This window comes from Diadema antillarum, unplaced genomic scaffold (assembly GCF_040938485.1).
Source record: "Diadema antillarum isolate AM-2024a unplaced genomic scaffold, OU_Dant_1.0 seq00001528_RagTag, whole genome shotgun sequence".
Lineage (NCBI taxonomy): Eukaryota > Metazoa > Echinodermata > Echinoidea > Diadematoida > Diadematidae > Diadema > Diadema antillarum.
In genome coordinates this window covers 249,200-269,918 of record NW_027272260.1, presented here as the reverse complement: position 1 = coordinate 269,918, position 20,719 = coordinate 249,200, and the positions used below count along the sequence as shown (strand labels likewise).

The window sequence follows — 20,719 nt, the reverse complement described above, 5'->3', positions numbered from 1 at the left end:
CGCGACCGCGGCTCGGCCGCGGCCGAGACCACCTCCAGAGCGTGGCCTAATGCGAGGCCAAATTTGGCCCCGCATTTGGCCTTTTGCGCGTTTACACCGAAATGAAGGTGGGCTCGGCGCGGCCGAGCCTCACACTGTAAACGGGGTCCAAGGGATCCTCGGCACGTACAAATAAAACATGACAATTAAGTGTTTATAACCATCCTGGCTTTAACAGTGGCCTTTTAAAACATGACCTTTGACCATTATTTACATAACCAATATGACTCCCTCTAATCTTGCTATCATAATGATCAGTTCAGAGAGCTCTTACAGCTATATACAAGCCTGTGAGATTTACCAGCAGTAAAACCAATGAAGCCTCCGATACAAAACAAGGGATACAGAGCAAGTGAGTCTGTTTACATGAGAATGTGATTTATCCTGGACGAAAGTGATACCTCTATTAAAGAGAAAAGGGCAAAAGAAAAACGGGCGAAACGTACGGCTCCAGCGAAAGAGACATCGCCTTTAACCATGTAACTATAGGTCTCCTCCAACTAAGAGTACACTTTGAACGAAAGCTTATACGTGAATGATAATTTATGACGATCTCACGTGATCGACACACATTCAAAGGGGAGAGTTAGAAGTGGAAGGAGTGCTTAATCGTGTCATTAATAATTCCTAATCAATGACACCCCTACTATAGGCATATCATAATTTCTCATCTAAAATCAATGGCCTATAGGACTCATGCACCATTGCTTGTATCTTGCATAAACTTTGTTTTTTAAGCTTTGAGTGAAACGTGTCATAACATAACTCTGTAATTCCATCAGCAGTGATTGACATGTTAAAGAAGAGAGATATATCACCGTATTGAACGCTTAGAACCTAAGGGGGGGGGGGGGTATTATAGCATGATACTCGGTTCTTTACTGCCCAGATGCCAACAACACCCATCACCCACGGCCACGCATAGAGAAACAACCATGGCGAAAATAAAACTTTCCTTTCTCATAGGCAGAATGACACAGAACCCCGTCAAACACACTTCACTTTTATTGGCAGGGATGGACATGAAAAAATTCATTACTAATACTAAACAGCGTATGCATTCCATTCATGTGGCGCGAGATACCTCTATAGCAACATAAAGCCTGTCTTCAACTCCGTTGGTCGAACAATGACAACTTGAAATTTCAAAGAGATGAGTGAGACGCTATATTCACCTGGCCTAGAGTTAATTTATTCAGTTCTCATTCCTACTTCAAGTTGGGTTATGTTAGTGTAATCATTCCCATCTGCAGTATAACAAAACCAAAGTGAGGGAAAAGGGGAGAGAAAAACGAGAGGTGGCAGAAGTAAAACTGCATGCACAACTGCAATCCATATCATTGCGTGTGACAAGTGAAGCAAAGGTATTAGTTGTTATAGCAGTGTTTTATGAGCATAAACAGGCAAATAGACAGATAATGTCAAATATAAAAACCATCAATTTAATGTCAGAGAAGATGGTAAACAAGATGCATTGAAACTGTAACTAAATCGCTGCTCTTCGACTCGGTCAAGGAACGTCCAACTTTATATTCAACAAAAAAAAAATGTTAGGGGAAAGAAACAAATTTAGATATAACATTCGTAAATTAAAAACAAGAAAAAGAAAATGTCCACGTCAGGATTTTAAAAAACGCCGCACGCCGCATTATATTCTAGATGGGAATACGGTGTTGATGCAAAGGTCCAATGATTGTCTCATTACTTTAAAAGCAATCTATGGTTCCCTTACCATCACCAGTACCACACCACAATGACGTCTCTAAAATCAATGGTAGCACATTTATCATTGCATCGTGTATTAACTCCCTTTTCCTAAACTATCAGTGGAACGTGTCATATTATAGTGTGTATTTCGATCAGTAGTGATTGACTTTAAAGAAGAAAGAGAATGCAAAAAATTGAACGCTTACCACATTGCTTATAGGGCTATTCCAGTTTGGTACTGATCTGTTCTATTCTCCAAGATGCCAGCAACATATATCACCTATGGCTAACTAGTGAAACAGCCATGACGAAAATAAACGACAGAGAACCCCGTCATAATCACTACACTTGGAAAGGTGTTGCCCGAAATTCCTCATTATGAAGCAATATCAAGTCACTATGAATTCCTTCCCTGCCTGTCTTTAACTTCGTTATTTGGTCAAACAATAACAACCTGGAATTCCAAAGAGATAAGCGAGACGCCATGCACCTGGACTAGAGTTAATTAATTCAGTTCCCATTCATGTTAGTTATGTAAACGTACACGTTCCTAAATATCCTGCTACAGTATAACAAGAACAAATGAAGAGAAAAGAAAAGAGAAAACGAAAGGTGGCAAGCGGGGTACTGTGTCAAGGGGCAATTTACAACATTACGTGTGACAAAATTAATGAAGCAAACCCAACCTCCAAACTCCAATGCAAAACAAGGGAAATAGAGTAGCTGTGTTCATGACATAAGAGTGAAGCTGAACTGCAGAAAAAAAAGAAAAAAAGAAATAAAAGGAAAAAGTCCTGCGGGACTCGATTAACTTCTCTCCTTCCGGTCGGGCATTATAAACACGCAGCGTGCTAAGCGATTCTGCCACACGGAAGATCCGATGATCTTGTGCGAAACTTAAATCTATCTATGTATGCTATACACAACACAAATTTACATTGATATTCAGTTTTTTGGCTATATACGTCAAGTGACTGATAGCGCTATGCAACTTCCCACGAGTGGCCGCGTGGATTCGATCAATATACAGTTACAAAGATAAATCGGGAATCGTTTCAACCAGATTCCATTCTCATTTTCAGTGATCGACAACGAAAATAATGTTAAGTAGCGACTTGAAGTAATATTGAGAAATATTCGTGAAGTCCAATTCTTTATACAGTCCTACATAATTCAGATGAAATTGTTTCTGTCATGCAACTAATTGAAAATTTCGTGTGGTGTCGGCGTGTTCAAGTAAGTTGATTGGAAAGGATATGTGAATGAATATTTACCAATAGGTCTTTATATTGTAAAAAAAAAAATCAAACATGGCCATGCGGTCTTTTAAGAGTCATCTTCACTTTAACATTTGTAATTTCAAGTCCAAGTTGCCTGTCAAAGCAATGTGGTCTCCAACACAAAACAAAGGGATATTGTGTGTGTCTGTGTGTGTGTGTGTACGTTTACATGAAAACGTGATTTCTACATGGACGAAGGTGAATACTCCATAAAAGAAAAAAAGCAAAAGATATAAGTATTTTGTTTCGTGCTCCTTTGGGGTTCGAACCCGTACGTGTGCAACATCACGTCTCTTGTGACGTCGCCTTTATCCTCTCGGCCATGTACGTCTTGACGAGAAAATTTGAGGAACGTAAGCTTATAATGTGAAAGATGATTCAGGAATCGTTTGGTCCACATTCCATTCTCATTTTCAGTTTTTAGCTGCAAAATTATCAACCTGATGAGGAGATTTGAAAAAATAAAATGCATGATTACTGCAGCTTATTGTCTGAGCTACCACATACTTAAGTTTGAGAGGAAATGGAGCAAAATCAGCTGAAATAAAGGTGCTTAAACGTTGTCAAGTCAATGCATGGTTTAAAAAAAAATCACCTCCCATAGACATAACACGTCAACTTGTCTGATTTTGAGTCTTTACCTTTAATCACAATTTGAAGTATGATGGTAAGTCTTCTCGAACTAAGAGTGTGGAACGGAAGCTTCTACGTGAAAGACGAATCATGACGATCACCCGTGACCGACACATCTTCAAAGGGATCAGTTATTAGAGGTGGAAGCCCTCGTGCCAAGATATTGTCTCAGCAATTCCAAAGCAATGATACCCTTACATTTAGGTATACCATAATTTCCCTCTGAAATCATTGGTATTATTCATGTACAATTGCTTGCCTTGTCTATAAACTTTGCTTTACAAACTTTCAGTGAAAGGTGTCATAACATAATTCTGTAACTCCATTAGCAGTGATTGACTACATAAATAAAGATATATCAAATTGAACGCTTAGCGCGTATAACTAAGGGGGATTTTAGCCTGATGCTGTGCTATTCACTGCTCAGATACCAACAATACTCATCACCTACGGTTACGTATAGAGAAATAGCCATGACGAAAATAAGGTTTTCCTTTTCTTTGGCAGATAGACACACAACCCCTTTGAACACACTATAATTGACAAGGAGGGACATGAAAAGTTCATTACTACTACTAAACAGTGATGCCTTCTAATCATGTGGCACAAGATACCTCTATAGCAACATAAAACCTGTCTACAATTCCGTTATTGGGTCAAACAATAACAACTTGAATCTGAAAGAGACGAGCGAGACGCCATACACCTGGCCTAGAGTTAATTTATTCAGTTGCCATTCCTGCTCCGGTTGTGTTATGTAAATTATTTTCCGACCTGTCTTGTGCAGTGTAACAGGAACAAACGTAGAGAAAAGGAAAGAGAAAACGAAAGGTGGCAAGCGGGGCACTGTATACCAAGGGCAATTTACAACATTACGTATGATAAATGAAGCAAATCCAACCTCCAGCCTCCGACAAAAAAAGGGGGAACTTGAGTGACTGTGTGTCGTGGGGTAATGACATCGGAATGAAGCTGAACTGCCAAAAGAAAAACAAAGAAAGAGAGAGAAAAAAAATAATAGCGTCCTGCGGGTCTCAAACATCTCGTCCTAAGGTGGTGTGTAATGACCATGCAGCGCGCCAAGTGACTATAAAGCCACACGGCTGTCCCGAAGATTGGATGTGAAATTTATATCTTTATACCATATACAACATGAAAAAGTTCATTACTACCACTAAACAGTGATGCCTTCCACTCATGTGGCACAAGATACCTCTATAGTAACATAAAACCTGTCTACAACTCTGTTATTAGGTCAAACAATAACAATCTGGAATTTCAAAGAGATGAGCGAGACGCCATACACCTGGACTAGAGTTAATCAATTCAGCTCCCATTCCTGCAAGTTATTTAAACGTACATGTTCCTACCTATCCTGCTACAGTATAACAATAACCAATGAAGAGAAAAGGAAAGAGCAAACGAAAGGTGGCAAGCGGGACACTGTAACAAGGGGCAATTTACAACATTAAGTGTGACAAAATTAATGAAGCAAACCCAACCTCCAAACTCCAATGCAAAACAAGGGAAATAGAGTAGCTGTGTTCATGACATAAGAGTGAAGCTGAACTGCAGAAAAAAAAAAGAAAAAAAGAAATAAAAGGGAAAAGTCCTGCGGGACTCGATTAACTTCTCTCCTTCCGGTCGGGCATTATAAACACGCAGCGTGCTAAGCGATTCTGCCACACGGAAGATCCGATGATCTTGTGCGAAACTTAAATCTATCTATGTATGCTATACACAACACAAATTTGCATTGATATTCAGTTTTTTGGCTATATACGTCAAGTGACTGATAGCGCTATTCAACTTCCCACGAGTGGCCGCGTGGATTCGATCAATATACAGTTACAAAGATAAATCGGGAATCGTTTCAACCAGATTCCATTCTCATTTTCAGTGATCGACAACGAAAATAATGTTAAGTAGCGACTTGAAGTAATATTGAGAAATATTCGTGAAGTCCAATTCTTTATACAGTCCTACATAATTCAGATGAAATTGTTTCTGTCATGCAACTAATTGAAAATTTCGTGTGGTGTCGGCGTGTTCAAGTAAGTTGATTGGAAAGGATATGTGAATGAATATTTACCAATAGGTCTTTATATTGTAAAAAAAAAAAATCAAACATGGCCATGCGGTATTTTAAGAGTCATCTTCACTTTAACATTTGTAATTTCAAGTCCAAGTTGCCTGTCAAAGCAATGTGGTCTCCAACACAAAACAAAGGGATATTGTGTGTGTCTGTGTGTGTGTGTGTACGTTTACATGAAAACGTGATTTCTAGATGGACGAAGGTGAATACTCCATAAAAGAAAAAAAGCAAAAGATATAAGTATTTTGTTTCGTGCTCCTTTGGGGTTCGAACCCGTACGTGTGCAACATCACGTCTCTTGTGACGTCGCCTTTATCCTCTCGGCCATGTACGTCTTGACGAGAAAATTTGAGGAACGTAAGCTTATAATGTGAAAGATGATTCAGGAATCGTTTGGTCCACATTCCATTCTCATTTTCAGTTTTTAGCTGCAAAATTATCAACCTGATGAGGAGATTTGAAAAAATAAAATGCATGATTACTGCAGCTTATTGTCTGAGCTACCACATACTTAAGTTTGAGAGGAAATGGAGCAAAATCAGCTGAAATAAAGGTGCTTAAACGTTGTCAAGTCAATGCATGGTTTAAAAAAAAATCACCTCCCATAGACATAACACGTCAACTTGTCTGATTTTGAGTCTTTACCTTTAATCACAATTTGAAGTATGATGGTAAGTCTTCTCGAACTAAGAGTGTGGAACGGAAGCTTCTACGTGAAAGACGAATCATGACGATCACCCGTGACCGACACATCTTCAAAGGGATCAGTTATTAGAGGTGGAAGCCCTCGTGCCAAGATATTGTCTCAGCAATTCCAAAGCAATGATACCCTTACATTTAGGTATACCATAATTTCCCTCTGAAATCATTGGTATTATTCATGTACAATTGCTTGCCTTGTCTATAAACTTTGCTTTACAAACTTTCAGTGAAAGGTGTCATAACATAATTCTGTAACTCCATTAGCAGTGATTGACTACATAAATAAAGATATATCAAATTGAACGCTTAGCGCGTATAACTAAGGGGGATTTTAGCCTGATGCTGTGCTATTCACTGCTCAGATACCAACAATACTCATCACCTACGGTTACGTATAGAGAAATAGCCATGACGAAAATAAGGTTTTCCTTTTCTTTGGCAGATAGACACACAACCCCTTTGAACACACTATAATTGACAAGGAGGGACATGAAAAGTTCATTACTACTACTAAACAGTGATGCCTTCTAATCATGTGGCACAAGATACCTCTATAGCAACATAAAACCTGTCTACAATTCCGTTATTGGGTCAAACAATAACAACTTGAATCTGAAAGAGACGAGCGAGACGCCATACACCTGGCCTAGAGTTAATTTATTCAGTTGCCATTCCTGCTCCGGTTGTGTTATGTAAATTATTTTCCGACCTGTCTTGTGCAGTGTAACAGGAACAAACGTAGAGAAAAGGAAAGAGAAAACGAAAGGTGGCAAGCGGGGCACTGTATACCAAGGGCAATTTACAACATTACGTATGATAAATGAAGCAAATCCAACCTCCAGCCTCCGACAAAAAAAGGGGGAACTTGAGTGACTGTGTGTCGTGGGGTAATGACATCGGAATGAAGCTGAACTGCCAAAAGAAAAACAAAGAAAGAGAGAGAAAAAAAATAATAGCGTCCTGCGGGTCTCAAACATCTCGTCCTAAGGTGGTGTGTAATGACCATGCAGCGCGCCAAGTGACTATAAAGCCACACGGCTGTCCCGAAGATTGGATGTGAAATTTATATCTTTATACCATATACAACATGAAAAAGTTCATTACTACCACTAAACAGTGATGCCTTCCACTCATGTGGCACAAGATACCTCTATAGTAACATAAAACCTGTCTACAACTCTGTTATTAGGTCAAACAATAACAATCTGGAATTTCAAAGAGATGAGCGAGACGCCATACACCTGGACTAGAGTTAATCAATTCAGCTCCCATTCCTGCAAGTTATTTAAACGTACATGTTCCTACCTATCCTGTTACAGTATAACAATAACCAATGAAGAGAAAAGGAAAGAGCAAACGAAAGGTGGCAAGCGGGACACTGTAACAAGGGGCAATTTACAACATTAAGTGTGACAAAATTAATGAAGCAAACCCAATCTCCAAACTCCAATACAAAACAAGGGAAATAGAGCAGCCGTGTTCACGGGTTACGTACACTTGATAAAATAATATGATAAATGACATCGGAGTAAAGCTGAACTGCCGAAAAAAAAAAAGAAAAAGAAAGAACGGGAAAAGTCCTGCGGGAGTCGAACTTCTCTCCTTCCGGTATGGCGTTATGAACACCCAGCGCGCTAAGCGATTACGCCATACGGCTGTCCTGAAGATCGAATGAGAAACTTAAATGTATAATAACACTGTCGTTATAGCGTTGACTTGTGATGGCGCTATTCAACTTCCCACAAGTGGCCGCGTGGATTCGACCAATATCCAGTTGCAAAGAACAATCGGGAATTGTTCCGTACAGATTGCATTCTCATTTTCAGTTTTTAACTACAAAATTGTCGACCTAATGAGGAGATTTAAAAATATAAAATACATGATGACTGCAGCTTATTGTCTGAGCTACAACATACTTAAGTTTCAGAGGAAATGGAGCAAAATCAGCTGAGATAAAGGTGCTTAAACGTTGTCAAGTCAATGCATGGTTTAAAAAAAAATCACCTCCCATAGACATAACACGTAAACTTGTCCGATTTTGTGTCTTTACTTTTAATCACAATTTGAAGTATGATGACGTCATCAAATTTCAAAACCATGACATGGACTTGAAAGGTAAATGTTCAAAGTAAAACATATCTGAATTTGGAGTAATATTAAGCTTAAACAATAGAGATACGAGTAAATGAATGTCAGAAACAGTACCTCAAAAAAATTAATTCCACTTTTTTGATTTCAGATGATGATATGATGACGTCATGAGTTTTCCTGGCAATATCGGTACTTGAAACGTTATTTCCAGTTCATATGCTTTTGTAATATGCAAGAGAAATATAGGGTCAATGGACGATTTAAAGAGCTATGGCGAAATAAACAAATACATGTTTTTTCACTATATTTGCAGAAAGACGCGCGCGCGGAATTTCAACTTTGACGCCAGTGCATTCCTTTGTTATGGGTCAAAATCGATCGGAAATCAATGAATATTGTTACTCAAAGTATCAGAAATCCAAATCGGTCAAAAAAAATGCATTTTCATGTTAGTTACGCCCTCTGCGCGCGAAATTGCGCGGACGGACGCGCACGCGAGAAAATGTTTGAAACGCTTAAAATTGTCTGAAACTTCGAGATTTCCCATTGGGAAGTCGTTTTGAGCCTTTTAAAATTTTGACGCGCGGAAACGCGCGCGTAATGATGACCTGGGTAACTAGCGTTAAAATGTAAGATAGAGCGTGACCTGAACTTTATGTCCACCGAAAATGATACAGAAATGATATCTAGTTATGAAGTTATGATCGATCATGTGACAAGGTCCGAAAATCACAAAATGGCGCCTAGATGACGTCATAGATATGTTACTGTCATGAAAACCTTATTGTGGCTAGATATTGTTATGAGACATGTTGACTGAAAATGTCATGTTATTCCGTAATGTCATTGTTGAGATATTGACGACACAAAATGTGGCAGAAAGAAAGAAGAATAAAAAAAAAGAGAAATTTTGACAATCACAATAGGTGATACGCTGATAGCGTATCACCTAAAAAGAGAAATTTTGACAATCACAATAGGTGATACGCTGATAGCGTATCACCTAAATAGAATTTGAATCATTTTGCAAAAGTGTTGTGCTTGATCGACTGGCAGTCTTTGACATTTTCTTCCAGTCTTCGGTAAGAAAAAAAGAGAAAACAAAATAAACAAAATTCATGAAAAAAAACCCGAAGAATACAAATTCAATGAATCAAAAAAAAAAAAAAAAAATTAGAAGAATTATTCTCGCTCTCGATCTCATAGCTGCTGACGTACACAGGACGGGGTGAGGACTACTCTGAGTTTGGCATGGCCCAGGGCCGCAAGCCCCTCGGCCCCGCCAACCACTACTTCGAGGTGGAGATCGTCGACCCCGGCCGCAGCTGCTACGTGGCGCTGGGAGTGACCCGGAAGGACTACCCGGTCAACATGCACCCCGGCTGGGACAGGGGGTCAATCGCCTACCATGCAGGTCAGTAGGCTAAGAGACACAAATTATTGGTCATCTCTTGATGATGATTATGATGATAGAAATAATATCAATAAAAACAATAATAGCTGTGATAATAATGTTTGTGATTAAAGGGGAATGAAACCCAACCATACAATCTTCATGTTGATTGAGTGAATGCAGCAATATTTAGTAGAACACATCAGTGAAAGTTTGAAGAAAATCGGACAATCCATTCAAAAGTTATGAATTTTTGAAATTTTAGTGACGAGACCGCTGGATCAGAAGACTACAGATCATGACATCACATACCCACTACAATATAAAGAAAATTCCAGTAGATTTCAAGGGTAATATTATTCCCCCTGCTTTCTGAAAGAGGTAAGTCTAGTGCTCTTTTGTTATGCTAGAAAAAGAAAATATGTTGAATTTTCTTTATATTTTCTTTATATCATAGTGCATGTGATGTCATGATCCGTAGTTAGTCTTCTGATCCAGCAGTCTCATCACCAAAACTTGAAAATTCATAACTTTTGAGCGTATGGTGCAGATTTCCTTATACTTTTACTAAGGTATTCTACTATTACTGCATTCTCTCAATCAACATGTATTTTAAAGGGGAAGGCTAGTAACTGATCAGTGGGAATCAGTGGAAATGCTGGGAGATGATTGTTCCAATCCTTATGGGATTCATTCAAGAGTTCATTGTATATCTATTGTTGTGTGAAAATGATTTGCTTCAGAACGGTCTCATATTCAAGTAATGTGCAGATTAATGCTCCGTCACTGACCAGGGACGCTAACCTGGAAGCATTAAACTGCACATTACTTGAATATGAGACCATTCTGAAGCAAATCATTTTCACACAACAATAGATATACAATGAACTCTTGAATGAATCCCATAAGGATTGGAACAATCATCTTCCAGCATTTCCACTGATTCCCACTGATCAGTTACTAGCCTTCCCCTTTAAGGTTCATTCCCCTTTAAAAAAGCAATAATATCTAAAATGATTTTGTTGAGAATACTATTATTGATAGTGCAATTCCGATAATGATAATAACAAGAGACCAACATTTTTATTGCAAAATTTCTTGAGACAAGAAATTCTCAATTATTCAAGAACATTTTGATCTTCAGCTTAATCACTTTCCTAAGTTTGCTATTAGGAATTGAAATTGTTTTTATGACGGACTCTCTGATAATGAGAGTGATTGTGAGGGTAAGTTTGAAAATGATAGTAAAAATAAAGATGACATTGAGAGCAACAATAACTAAAAAAGCACTGGAACAGCAAAGGCCTCCACTAAGCAGCCCATTTCCACCAATACACTCGTGCTGAAAATAGTCCCTATTTCATAATGATAAAGATCATTTCTGTTATGATTGAGGGGGATGTACACATGATGATCAAGTATTAAAGAAACTCACTGAATGCTCATAGTTTTAGCCTCTGAAAACTGCCGATCTTCTTTTATCATCTCCTCATCTGCACTCCATACAAATATGCCTGACTCTCGGAAACTAATTATGCAATCTAATGTTTGGTTCGTTCTCTCTGTCGATTTGCTTGTTATTAGACGATGGCAAGATATTCACGGGACACGGGATCGGGAATCCGTTTGGTCCCAAGTGCCACAAGGGGGACATCATGGGATGTGGCATCATGTTCCCCCGGGACTACCAGGCCGACAGGTGAGGGGATGTTATGTGCACCATCTTCAGTTGGCATATATATATCCTCCCAGCAAATTCCTCAGTTTTCTTTGCCTGTTTTGAAAGTGAACTTTTGTACCATTTTCTAGATGACTCTGTTGAGTAGAGTAGAATTGAATCAACAGAATGAGGGAAGATTCATGAGATTTCAACCTGTTATAGGAAATTAATGGGAATTTGAAGTTTCTGACGTTTTCACTGAATGGTAATATTGGTCATTTAAACTATACACTGTAATAGTGAACATTTTTGTGTGAATAATTTTTCATGCACCATGGGGTAAGATGAATTTTGCTTGTTTTAAATTCCACGCAATGAGGACATTAATTACTGGAACATATGGCATGCAAAAATATTCTAGCTGCTAGTTGCGCAAAATTTGCAAAAACTTCAACACCGCAAAAATTTCCACTTTTGCAGTACGCAAATTAGCTGATACATATATGCCATCAATGCACAACTCTCCCATTGTCTTGAGCACAATTATATCACAAGCATCACGATTTTGGTCTCTGAAATAGATATTCCTTTTTCAACTCTTTGCCAGGTGTGTCATTTATTATGCCATTGGAACTTAACCGGTGCATTCAAGCGCTCTCCATTAGTAAACAAACCAAACCATACCAGCCCGTCCCAGAGGAACACTCAAATGCTCCTAAGGTGTACTGTACCGAACCGAACCAAGCCAAAAATGGACCACTTCTCGATGTGCTCCAATATGGCAACCAAAAGGGTACCAAGACTTTGCACGTAAAGAGCGATGTAATGTAACATGCACTTATACATCATAATGCAAAGAGTTCATTCTCTTTGTTCGGGACATCTGTATTAAGTAGTGTAAGTGCGCCAGATGAATTACTGCAAAATATGTGACCCCTTTAAAAATAACTCTTGAGGTCTGCTTTCTCCACAGAGCTCTTAAACGCTCCAAATATATCACAGCATGGTATGGTTCGCTTTGGTTTGGTTCACTTTGGTTTGCTTTTGAGCGCTCAAATGAACCCTTGGAATCGTAATCTTATAAAAATGAATGTTCTGAAAATATTTCTTGAAATCTCCATCAGTGATGAGGACAGTGACGGGGAGGAAGAAGCGGTTGACCAGTGGCGGCCCGGTAACCCCAACCCCAACCGACTGGAGGGGCCCGGCCACTTTGGCCAGGACAACTTTGGCGTGGACATCTACGACTTCCGGGAGGACGGAGGCGATGAGGACGGCGGCGACGACGATGCTTCCGACGAGGACTGGGAAGTAGGCCCAATCGGTGACGGTCGACAGAAAGCGACTCCGACGAAAGTCCAGGTGAATGCGGCTATCTCATCTCCTCACTCTATATCTCCCTCTGTATTGTGTGCCCTGTTCTGAGAGAATAGACCAGTTCGTAATTCCACTTTGCTCATGAGCAGAAAAAGGTTCTGGTTGAGATAAGGCATCTGAGATGTGCTGATTATTCATGTGATCCTTTTCTAAATGGTGCTTGCCAGCACATCCACCTGACAGCAAGCCTGGTATTTGGCAATGTTAAAGGCTTAATGTACCATTTGCAGATGAAACAAAACCCCAGCATTAGTGCTTCAAGATAGTGCTAAAATGTGGGTTAGGAATAGAAACAACTGCTATAAAAATTTGAATCCGTATGATAGATGTTAAGTATCGTTAAATACACAAAATGTAAACAATAGTAATAATAAAAATGTTTCCAGACTAAACCGTCTACTGTTATGGTTTATTGAGAAAAATACTGATTTATCTCCTTATATTTTAGGCTTTATAGCAAAAAATCTATATGGTAGGATATCTTTTGACACACCAGACCTATTCATATGCATCAAATGTTATATCTTGAACAATCTTTTTTTTTTTAATCACTGCTCCCAAAGGGAAACAGGACCTTTAAAGGACAAGTTCACCTTCATAAACATAGGGATTGAGAGAATGTAGCAATATTAGTAGAACACATCATTTAAAGTTTGAGGAAAATCAGACAATCCGTTCAAAAGTTATGAATTTTTGAAGTTTTTGTGCAGTTCCCGCTGGATGAGAAGACTACTGCAGTGTATGAATAACTTAGATGTCACATGCGTACAACAATATAAGGAAAATATAAAGAAAATTTCACAAAATTCCATCTTTTGAAAAAAGTACACATTCCCCTGACTCGTTACCGACAAATGTTATGGGTAATATTATTTCCCCTGCCTTTAGAAAGAGGCAAGTCAAGTGCTCTTTTATTATGCGAAAAAAGTGAAAATATGTTGAATTTTCTTTTACATTTTCTTTATACTGTTGTACACATATGACTCACAAGCTGTAATAGTCTCCTCATCCAGCGGTTCCAACACAAAAATTTGAAAAATTCATAACTTTTGCATCGATTGTCCAATTTTCCTCAAACTTTCACTGATGTGTTCTACTAATATTGTTGCATTTTCTCAATCCTTATGTTTATGAAGGTGAACTTGTCCTTTAAAAGAAAAGGGTTGTTATTGCATTCAGTACAAAAGAAAAGAAATGGATGCCTGCTAAAATGTCAACTGATGGACTATTCTTGTCACCTGATCTAAACACGAGTTCATTCTTTGTTTGGGCGTGAATTCCATAAATTGTTACGTCAGGCAAGCTTTTGCATAAGGCTGCGTTCACATAGAAGTATACGGTATTCGGTATTCGCTATTCGCTATTCGCTATTCGGGCACCGAGTACACCATCACCCACACCGTCAACTCACCATCCCACGCAGTGAGGATTTCTTCCTCCTACATCCCAGCAAATTTTATTAACAATTTCTAAACTGCATCAATCAGTCTACATGCTTATTTATGCTAAAGGGCAAATCCAGACCAAAATTGTCATTTTTTCATAAACGAGAGACGGTATACGCTGCAAGAAAATCGAACAAGCTGGATTCCCACTATGCTATACTATTCTATGCTATTCGGTACTTTCGAATAGTGCCCTCCTATGTGAACCGGTGTTAGGAAATCCTATCGTTCGATTCAAGCTATTCGCGTGCCCTTGAAAACGAGCACCGAATACCCGAATAGTATACTTCTATGTGAACGCAGCCTTATGCTGCTTTGAACATGAGTGTGATGCCTAACCAACTGAGAAAAAAGAAAGGTCATTTGTACCAATGTGTGCATGAGCCAATTACAAACTGGCTTTTACATCAGCAATCATGGTTTTCCACAGTCAGACCGTAGCACACCGAAAATCGCTCTATTTTACAGTTTCATATGCATGAACATGCATGAGTGAGAACTAGGAAATGGGCCTAAACAGAGGTGGTTGGCAGAAGGCGACTCGTACAAAAGTTCAGGTTAATGGAGAATTCGGTCTCCCCCTCTCTCCCTCTGTATTATATGTGCCATGTTTTGTGAGAACCTGGGCATACATTGTATTCCAGGTTTTGTGCATCCTTATGCTGTATGTAGCAGGTGTTGGCTTGTGATATGTACTCTTCATTAAAAAATAAAATCACGTTTTGTGGATTTTTCCTTATATTTTCTGTGTATCATTGTACAAACATGACATCACAAATAGTAGTACTCATGGTAGTCTTCTCATCAAGCCATAGCTGCAAAGAAGCTTATAAAATGGGTAACTTTTGAATGTGTAACTTTTGAACAGACTGTCCGATTTTCCTCAAACTTTCACTGATGTGTTGTACTGATATTGCAGCATTCACTCAATCCCCACATACATTTGGGTGAACTTGTCCTTTAATTCTCTTTGTTGCATGTTTGTGCACCTGACTCAGTCGACAGTGTGCCAAATTCACATATTTTTTCTCAAACACACAAACCTGCCAAAACTGATTGATAAATCGCCAAATGCCACGGTACAATAAAGGCTTCACTGGCAATCCCATTCCTCTCACATGTATATCATGCATTGCCAGAAGATTGAACACCAAGTGGTGTTTCCTATTGTCACTGTTATGTGTGCAAAGCCATGCCTGGACAATATTGTAGCTACAGGTCATTCGAAAGAAAAATAATCGGAGATTTTTTTATAAAATTTACATCAAAGCAATGCTTGGAATTTTGTCTACAACTTTCTCATTGCATGCCCAGCATAGCAAAAATCTCTAAAAACAATTACCTTGAGATGAAAAACAGAAATGCTTTCCTTTAAAGTATACCTGCCTTGGAGTCTCGGAATAATGTGGCACAGAGGGGGCCTACTCATGGTGCATAAAGAGTTAATATCAAACTTTTTTTAAATGTCTTCCTCAGGTCTTCTTCACTCGCAATGGGACGACCATCGGGAGGAGAGAGAATGTGAGTATACCGCCCGGTGGATTCTACCCAACGGTCGGGATGCTCAGTCCGGAGGAGAAAGTTAGAGTCGACCTACAGCCACTCAGTGGGTAGACCCACTAAAGTCTGTCCAAGTGGGTCACCTGTGATATGTCCCTTCGGTACATGAATATTCAGTGTATGCGTGAATATTCAGTGTATACGTGAATATTCATAACAAACAGTGCAGTGAAGTTCTTATGAGCGTACATATTCATACCAAACAGCAGAATGGATATTTATTATGGGCACTGATATTCATGTAGAATGATGTGAATATTCATAATTCTCACACCAAGGGGCAGCTGCTCTACCGCTACTGAACAATAATAAGGCATTGTGGGAATATCCTCATGAATTTTCATGATATGAAGCGTGTGTGATGTGATCATGAATATTCATCGTAGACATGCCAAGGCAATTAATGAATCTGCATATGTGTGAGAAATTGATGAAGAAATTCCAATGAATCATCACAGAGGAAAAAAGTTGCTTGTGGATGCTTCCAGAAAATTTTCAGCAACTGAGACATCCTCTAACCTGGAAGATATTTTGAAGTAAAAGCTGAGTAATAGCAGATGATGATATGCATACCGGTAATTACAGTCTTGCCAGGAAGAGCTATGCAGGTTTTCTTTGATGGTTCATTTCAATAGTTTGATCACTAGAGTTGAGTGAGGATTCATTCCAGAGAGTTCAAGGGTCATGGGTCAAGATTAGACACCCTCTCCGTCAAAGTCTCCCCAATCCCCCTTGGAAATCTTTCTCTGGTCTAAAAGATCCTTGCCTCGTGAGGGCAGGCTTCACCGCTGCCCAAGCAACATTATCAGATAAAGATGTGTGCCAACCTTTTACAGATTTTAATTACAATTTGCACTTGAGAAGGGCAAATCAGGTTGAAAAATTAATCTTTTCCTCGCCAGTGATAACACATGACAGCAGTCGCATCTGTGTGTAAGTGATTATCTTAAGACTCTTGACCGTAGTGTATTGCACAGAGGTACTTCTGATGTGTTTCAGTGTGCCCAAGTTTTGAATATGCATAGATTGTCTCATGTAGGAAATGAATTATTCATGAGCACATGGCATGCCTCTGTAGTGCCAAAAAATCCCATGAGATTACATGAGTTTTACTTGTAGCAATTGTGACCTGACAGTAGAATGGCTTCCAGTGTATTTGCACATTGACTACAGGTGTTGAATATTAAGTTGATGTACAGTATCATAATCATGCCAAAATTACCATCGCTTTATTGCCGCGTCTGATGGAAAAGAAATGAAATTTGCTGTGATAGCAAATATGTGGGATTTCTCAACCGTGTTTGAAATGGAATAATGATGATGAATGTCAAGTCGGATTGTGAAAATTAGATATAATGAAATACTTGAACGAAGAGTACCTGGTACAGCAATTTATCAATTTCAATAATTGTCAGTATTGAAGCAGTTTGGTATTTAATGAATAGAAATGGTAGTGAATGCAGTGTCGCATATTTTGAAGGGAGATGTATTATGTGGAGAGTTGTAATGTTGTGATGGTTCCAAGAATTTCGGTCAAAACCTTGAACAGAATGGCCAGATTTCACAAGGTCAATATAAATCTGGTCCATGAATTAATGATATTTAAAGGGATGGTACAGTATTGGTGGAGATGAGAATTGAGCTTTTAACTTTTTGCGAGATACCAAGAACACACTTATTATGTAGTTCAGAGCATACCATTTTAAGAGGAATTCAAAGTTTATTTGATGAAAATCGGGTTTGGAATGACTGAAACATCCAAAAACAAAGTAAAACAAAGAGATCGTGATAAAGTGTGGGTCCCACACTTTATTAGAATCACTCCTTTTTGATACCTCAGCCATTTCAAACCCAATTTTCATCAAATAAATGTTGAATTCCTCATAGAATTCCATGCTCTTTCCTCTTTCATAAGAGATTTCTCGTTATCTCACCAAAAATGTTAGAAACATGAAATTAGGTCTCAACCAAATCTATATAATCCCTTTAAGTGCGTGTCACATGCCATATTAGTCACCCAGGAAAGATTGCATGCTGACACACATTTTCAAGGTATGAATATTTCCCACTGGTTTTAGTCATCGACTGCATGTGAATAATAGATTTGATTTGGACTGCATTTGGAAATTTTAGCCAGTGTGTCAGATATTTTACGTGCAGTAGATTGAAGTACATCAGTTGATATTGCAGTGATGTGTGTCACTACACCTCATGCTGAGCATTCAGTAACATTGAACATGAAACTTCGGGTTGACTTGGTTTTCGTTAGGATAAAAATCAAACATGCAGAACATTGAACATGTCAGTGGATTTTGAAACGAGAAGTTTTGGAATGCATGAATGTGGCAGCCAATGGGAGAGCTGCAATGCAATGACATCACTGCTTCCTCTGGTCTGCATAAGTGATCATTACTGATGTTTGCTCGTCGTAAGATCGTCATGTTCTTTTAAGATTCCGTAATGTTGTATGGATGGTTGTTAATAGCCAATTTAATCACTGAGATTTTCACTGTTCTGCTCATGTTTGACTCTTCTCATTTTATCCAAGCCTAGTTGGATATTTTGCTGTGTTCCCTTTTGAGGATTTTTATAATTTGAAGACATTTATCATGGGATTGTATCTGAATATCCGGGCTATTTTTTATCAAGATTTTTTTTTTCAATCTAATCAGCATTTTGGGGGCAATTTTTATTGTTAATCAATTTTCCATTACATTTTTTTTTTCTCCCAAAGTGGATGTTTACATCCAGGTTTATACAATTTTGCATCTATTTAGATACTAAGCTTTGGAAATGCCACAATAAATTGATGCTTGCAGTGTAGGCCTACAAAATACTTGACAATAGTGTTCCTACAATGCATTATGAACAAACTCAAATACAAATTTTTTTATGTAAGCAGTGAAATTGCAGGTAGAACTTTTGATAGTGTTTGTACTTGCCGAGTTCTTATTTGATATGCAGGCTGCATATCACGAATTATCTTTCCTACAGCAAGTAATGTAATTATAGTACATTTAGTAGTTGTGATTGTTAGAAGAAAAAAAAAAGGGAAAGAAATTGGGCCATATTGGATATTATTTGCCCCATGAAAGTGTGATTATACTATCATGTGGTATAGTATGTGGAATCACACGGATTGTGATGATGCATCTATCAAATGCCATTGTGGTCTGCCATGATACTCCAGACTAGCAATGTAATCTGAATGTCGCCTGGAATGCCAGTTTGTCACCTTACATTGTCTTGTGTGGGTTTTCAAGAGGCAGGGATGGTTTCTCTTGTAAGAAATGTTGTGAATATTCAGAGTAATAATGTGTTGAATATTCATTTCCCTTTTTTTAGCAGCTGATGAATATTCATATTATATATAATTATCATGTAATGATTGTGATCATGCAATTTGTGTGCATAATAAGTTTGCTGGTTGTTGTTGATGTTGTTTGATGATGAACTTGATATTTGGTGCCAATTTGAGGCATGATTCAGACTGTTGGAATATTTCGCAAAGCTGCAAGACTCTACTTGCCCAGTGTGTGCACTACTAGTAACAGCTGATAAGGGAGTTTTTTTCTTTCTGTCTTTTTTATTCATTTTCTTTTTAATATTCTGGCTTAAAATCTTCTTCATCTTTTTCTAACATTAAATTTGTCTTCTTCTTCTTCTCCTTCTTCTTCTTTTACTCTATTTTCAATGGCAAACATTGAGTCCCTTATCTGCCCAGTCTTGCATGTTACTCATCAGCATTTTGATGGTCTAGGTCATATTTTGTAGGTAGTTGCAAGTTCAGGAAATTCCCAACATTTTTATCAAATTCATAGCAAAGGTGTGTGTTATTACCTGCTGTACAGGTACAAGAAGAGAGTTACTTAATAGTCTTTTACCAATGCGTAGCTCTTTGCTTTTGAGCTCTCTGTGATTTCCAAGTTGTTCTAATAGCTGACAACAGAGGGCGACATGCTTTGTGGAAACCTTGGAGGCTCTCGGTTACCCTCCTCTTCTAACCCTTCAAACCATAGCATGGATCCATGAAAACTTCTCAGCAAGATTTTGTTTCATTAGTTTTATGCTTCTGTTTTTCTGCCATCTAGCAATTGTTCAAAGCATTTCGAGGCTTTTGTGTCCAGCATGGTTCGTGTGGATTCTGTCTAAAAGTTCTTGATCACATGATCCAGTGCAGAGAGAAATTGTACAATGTGTACAGCAGAACTGGAATTTCTATTTTCCATGTTGCACTTAGCTCATCCATTTCAGCATCCTTTATTAATCTGTGTGGTGTTATTTCTGTTTTTTGTGGAGTCTTGGTGGGTTTTTTTTTTTCCTGTCTCCTTCGTTTTGTTACTTTGTTAGCACAGAAGCATTTTTACCTCCCACACTGATTGCTAGCAAGAACAGGGAACATTTCGTGTATTAGAAATTAATTTTCCTCTTGCATGTGTGTTTATGTTTCCATAGTCCATCTCATGTGGAATGTCTCCCTCTGTTGTCCAGCTTCCACAATGATCTCATCCGCTCGTACTGAAAAATAAGCCTGAGATAGCACGAGTTGTAGAACCCTAATGACCCAAGTGACTTCGCGCACATCAAGCTGGAGTCTTCCGTTTGCTAGGGGTTCAGGTGGGAGAATCTCCAGATCAGAAGGTGCTTGGGGTTGGAGTCTCTGATGTGGTACCATGGAGGGGTAGAGGGGCGAGGAGGACTTTTAGGGGGGAGAGAAGACATTTTGTAAGGGGGAGG

General features: G+C 38.6%; 1 protein-coding gene across 1 annotated transcript in view; it reads left to right on the top strand.

The window, feature by feature from the left end:
- Positions 1–18,335, top strand: part of LOC139710388 (SPRY domain-containing protein 3-like) — a 38,137-nt gene extending 19,802 nt beyond the window's left edge. The window contains exons 5-8 of the mRNA XM_071622302.1: positions 9,754–9,961; positions 11,525–11,639; positions 12,725–12,962; positions 15,899–18,335. Coding sequence (XP_071478403.1) covers positions 9,754–9,961; positions 11,525–11,639; positions 12,725–12,962; positions 15,899–16,036 — 699 coding nt within the window. The 3' untranslated portion in view covers positions 16,037–18,335. The remainder of the gene's footprint in view (positions 1–9,753; positions 9,962–11,524; positions 11,640–12,724; positions 12,963–15,898) is intronic.
- The last annotated feature ends 2,384 nt before the right edge of the window (positions 18,336–20,719 follow it).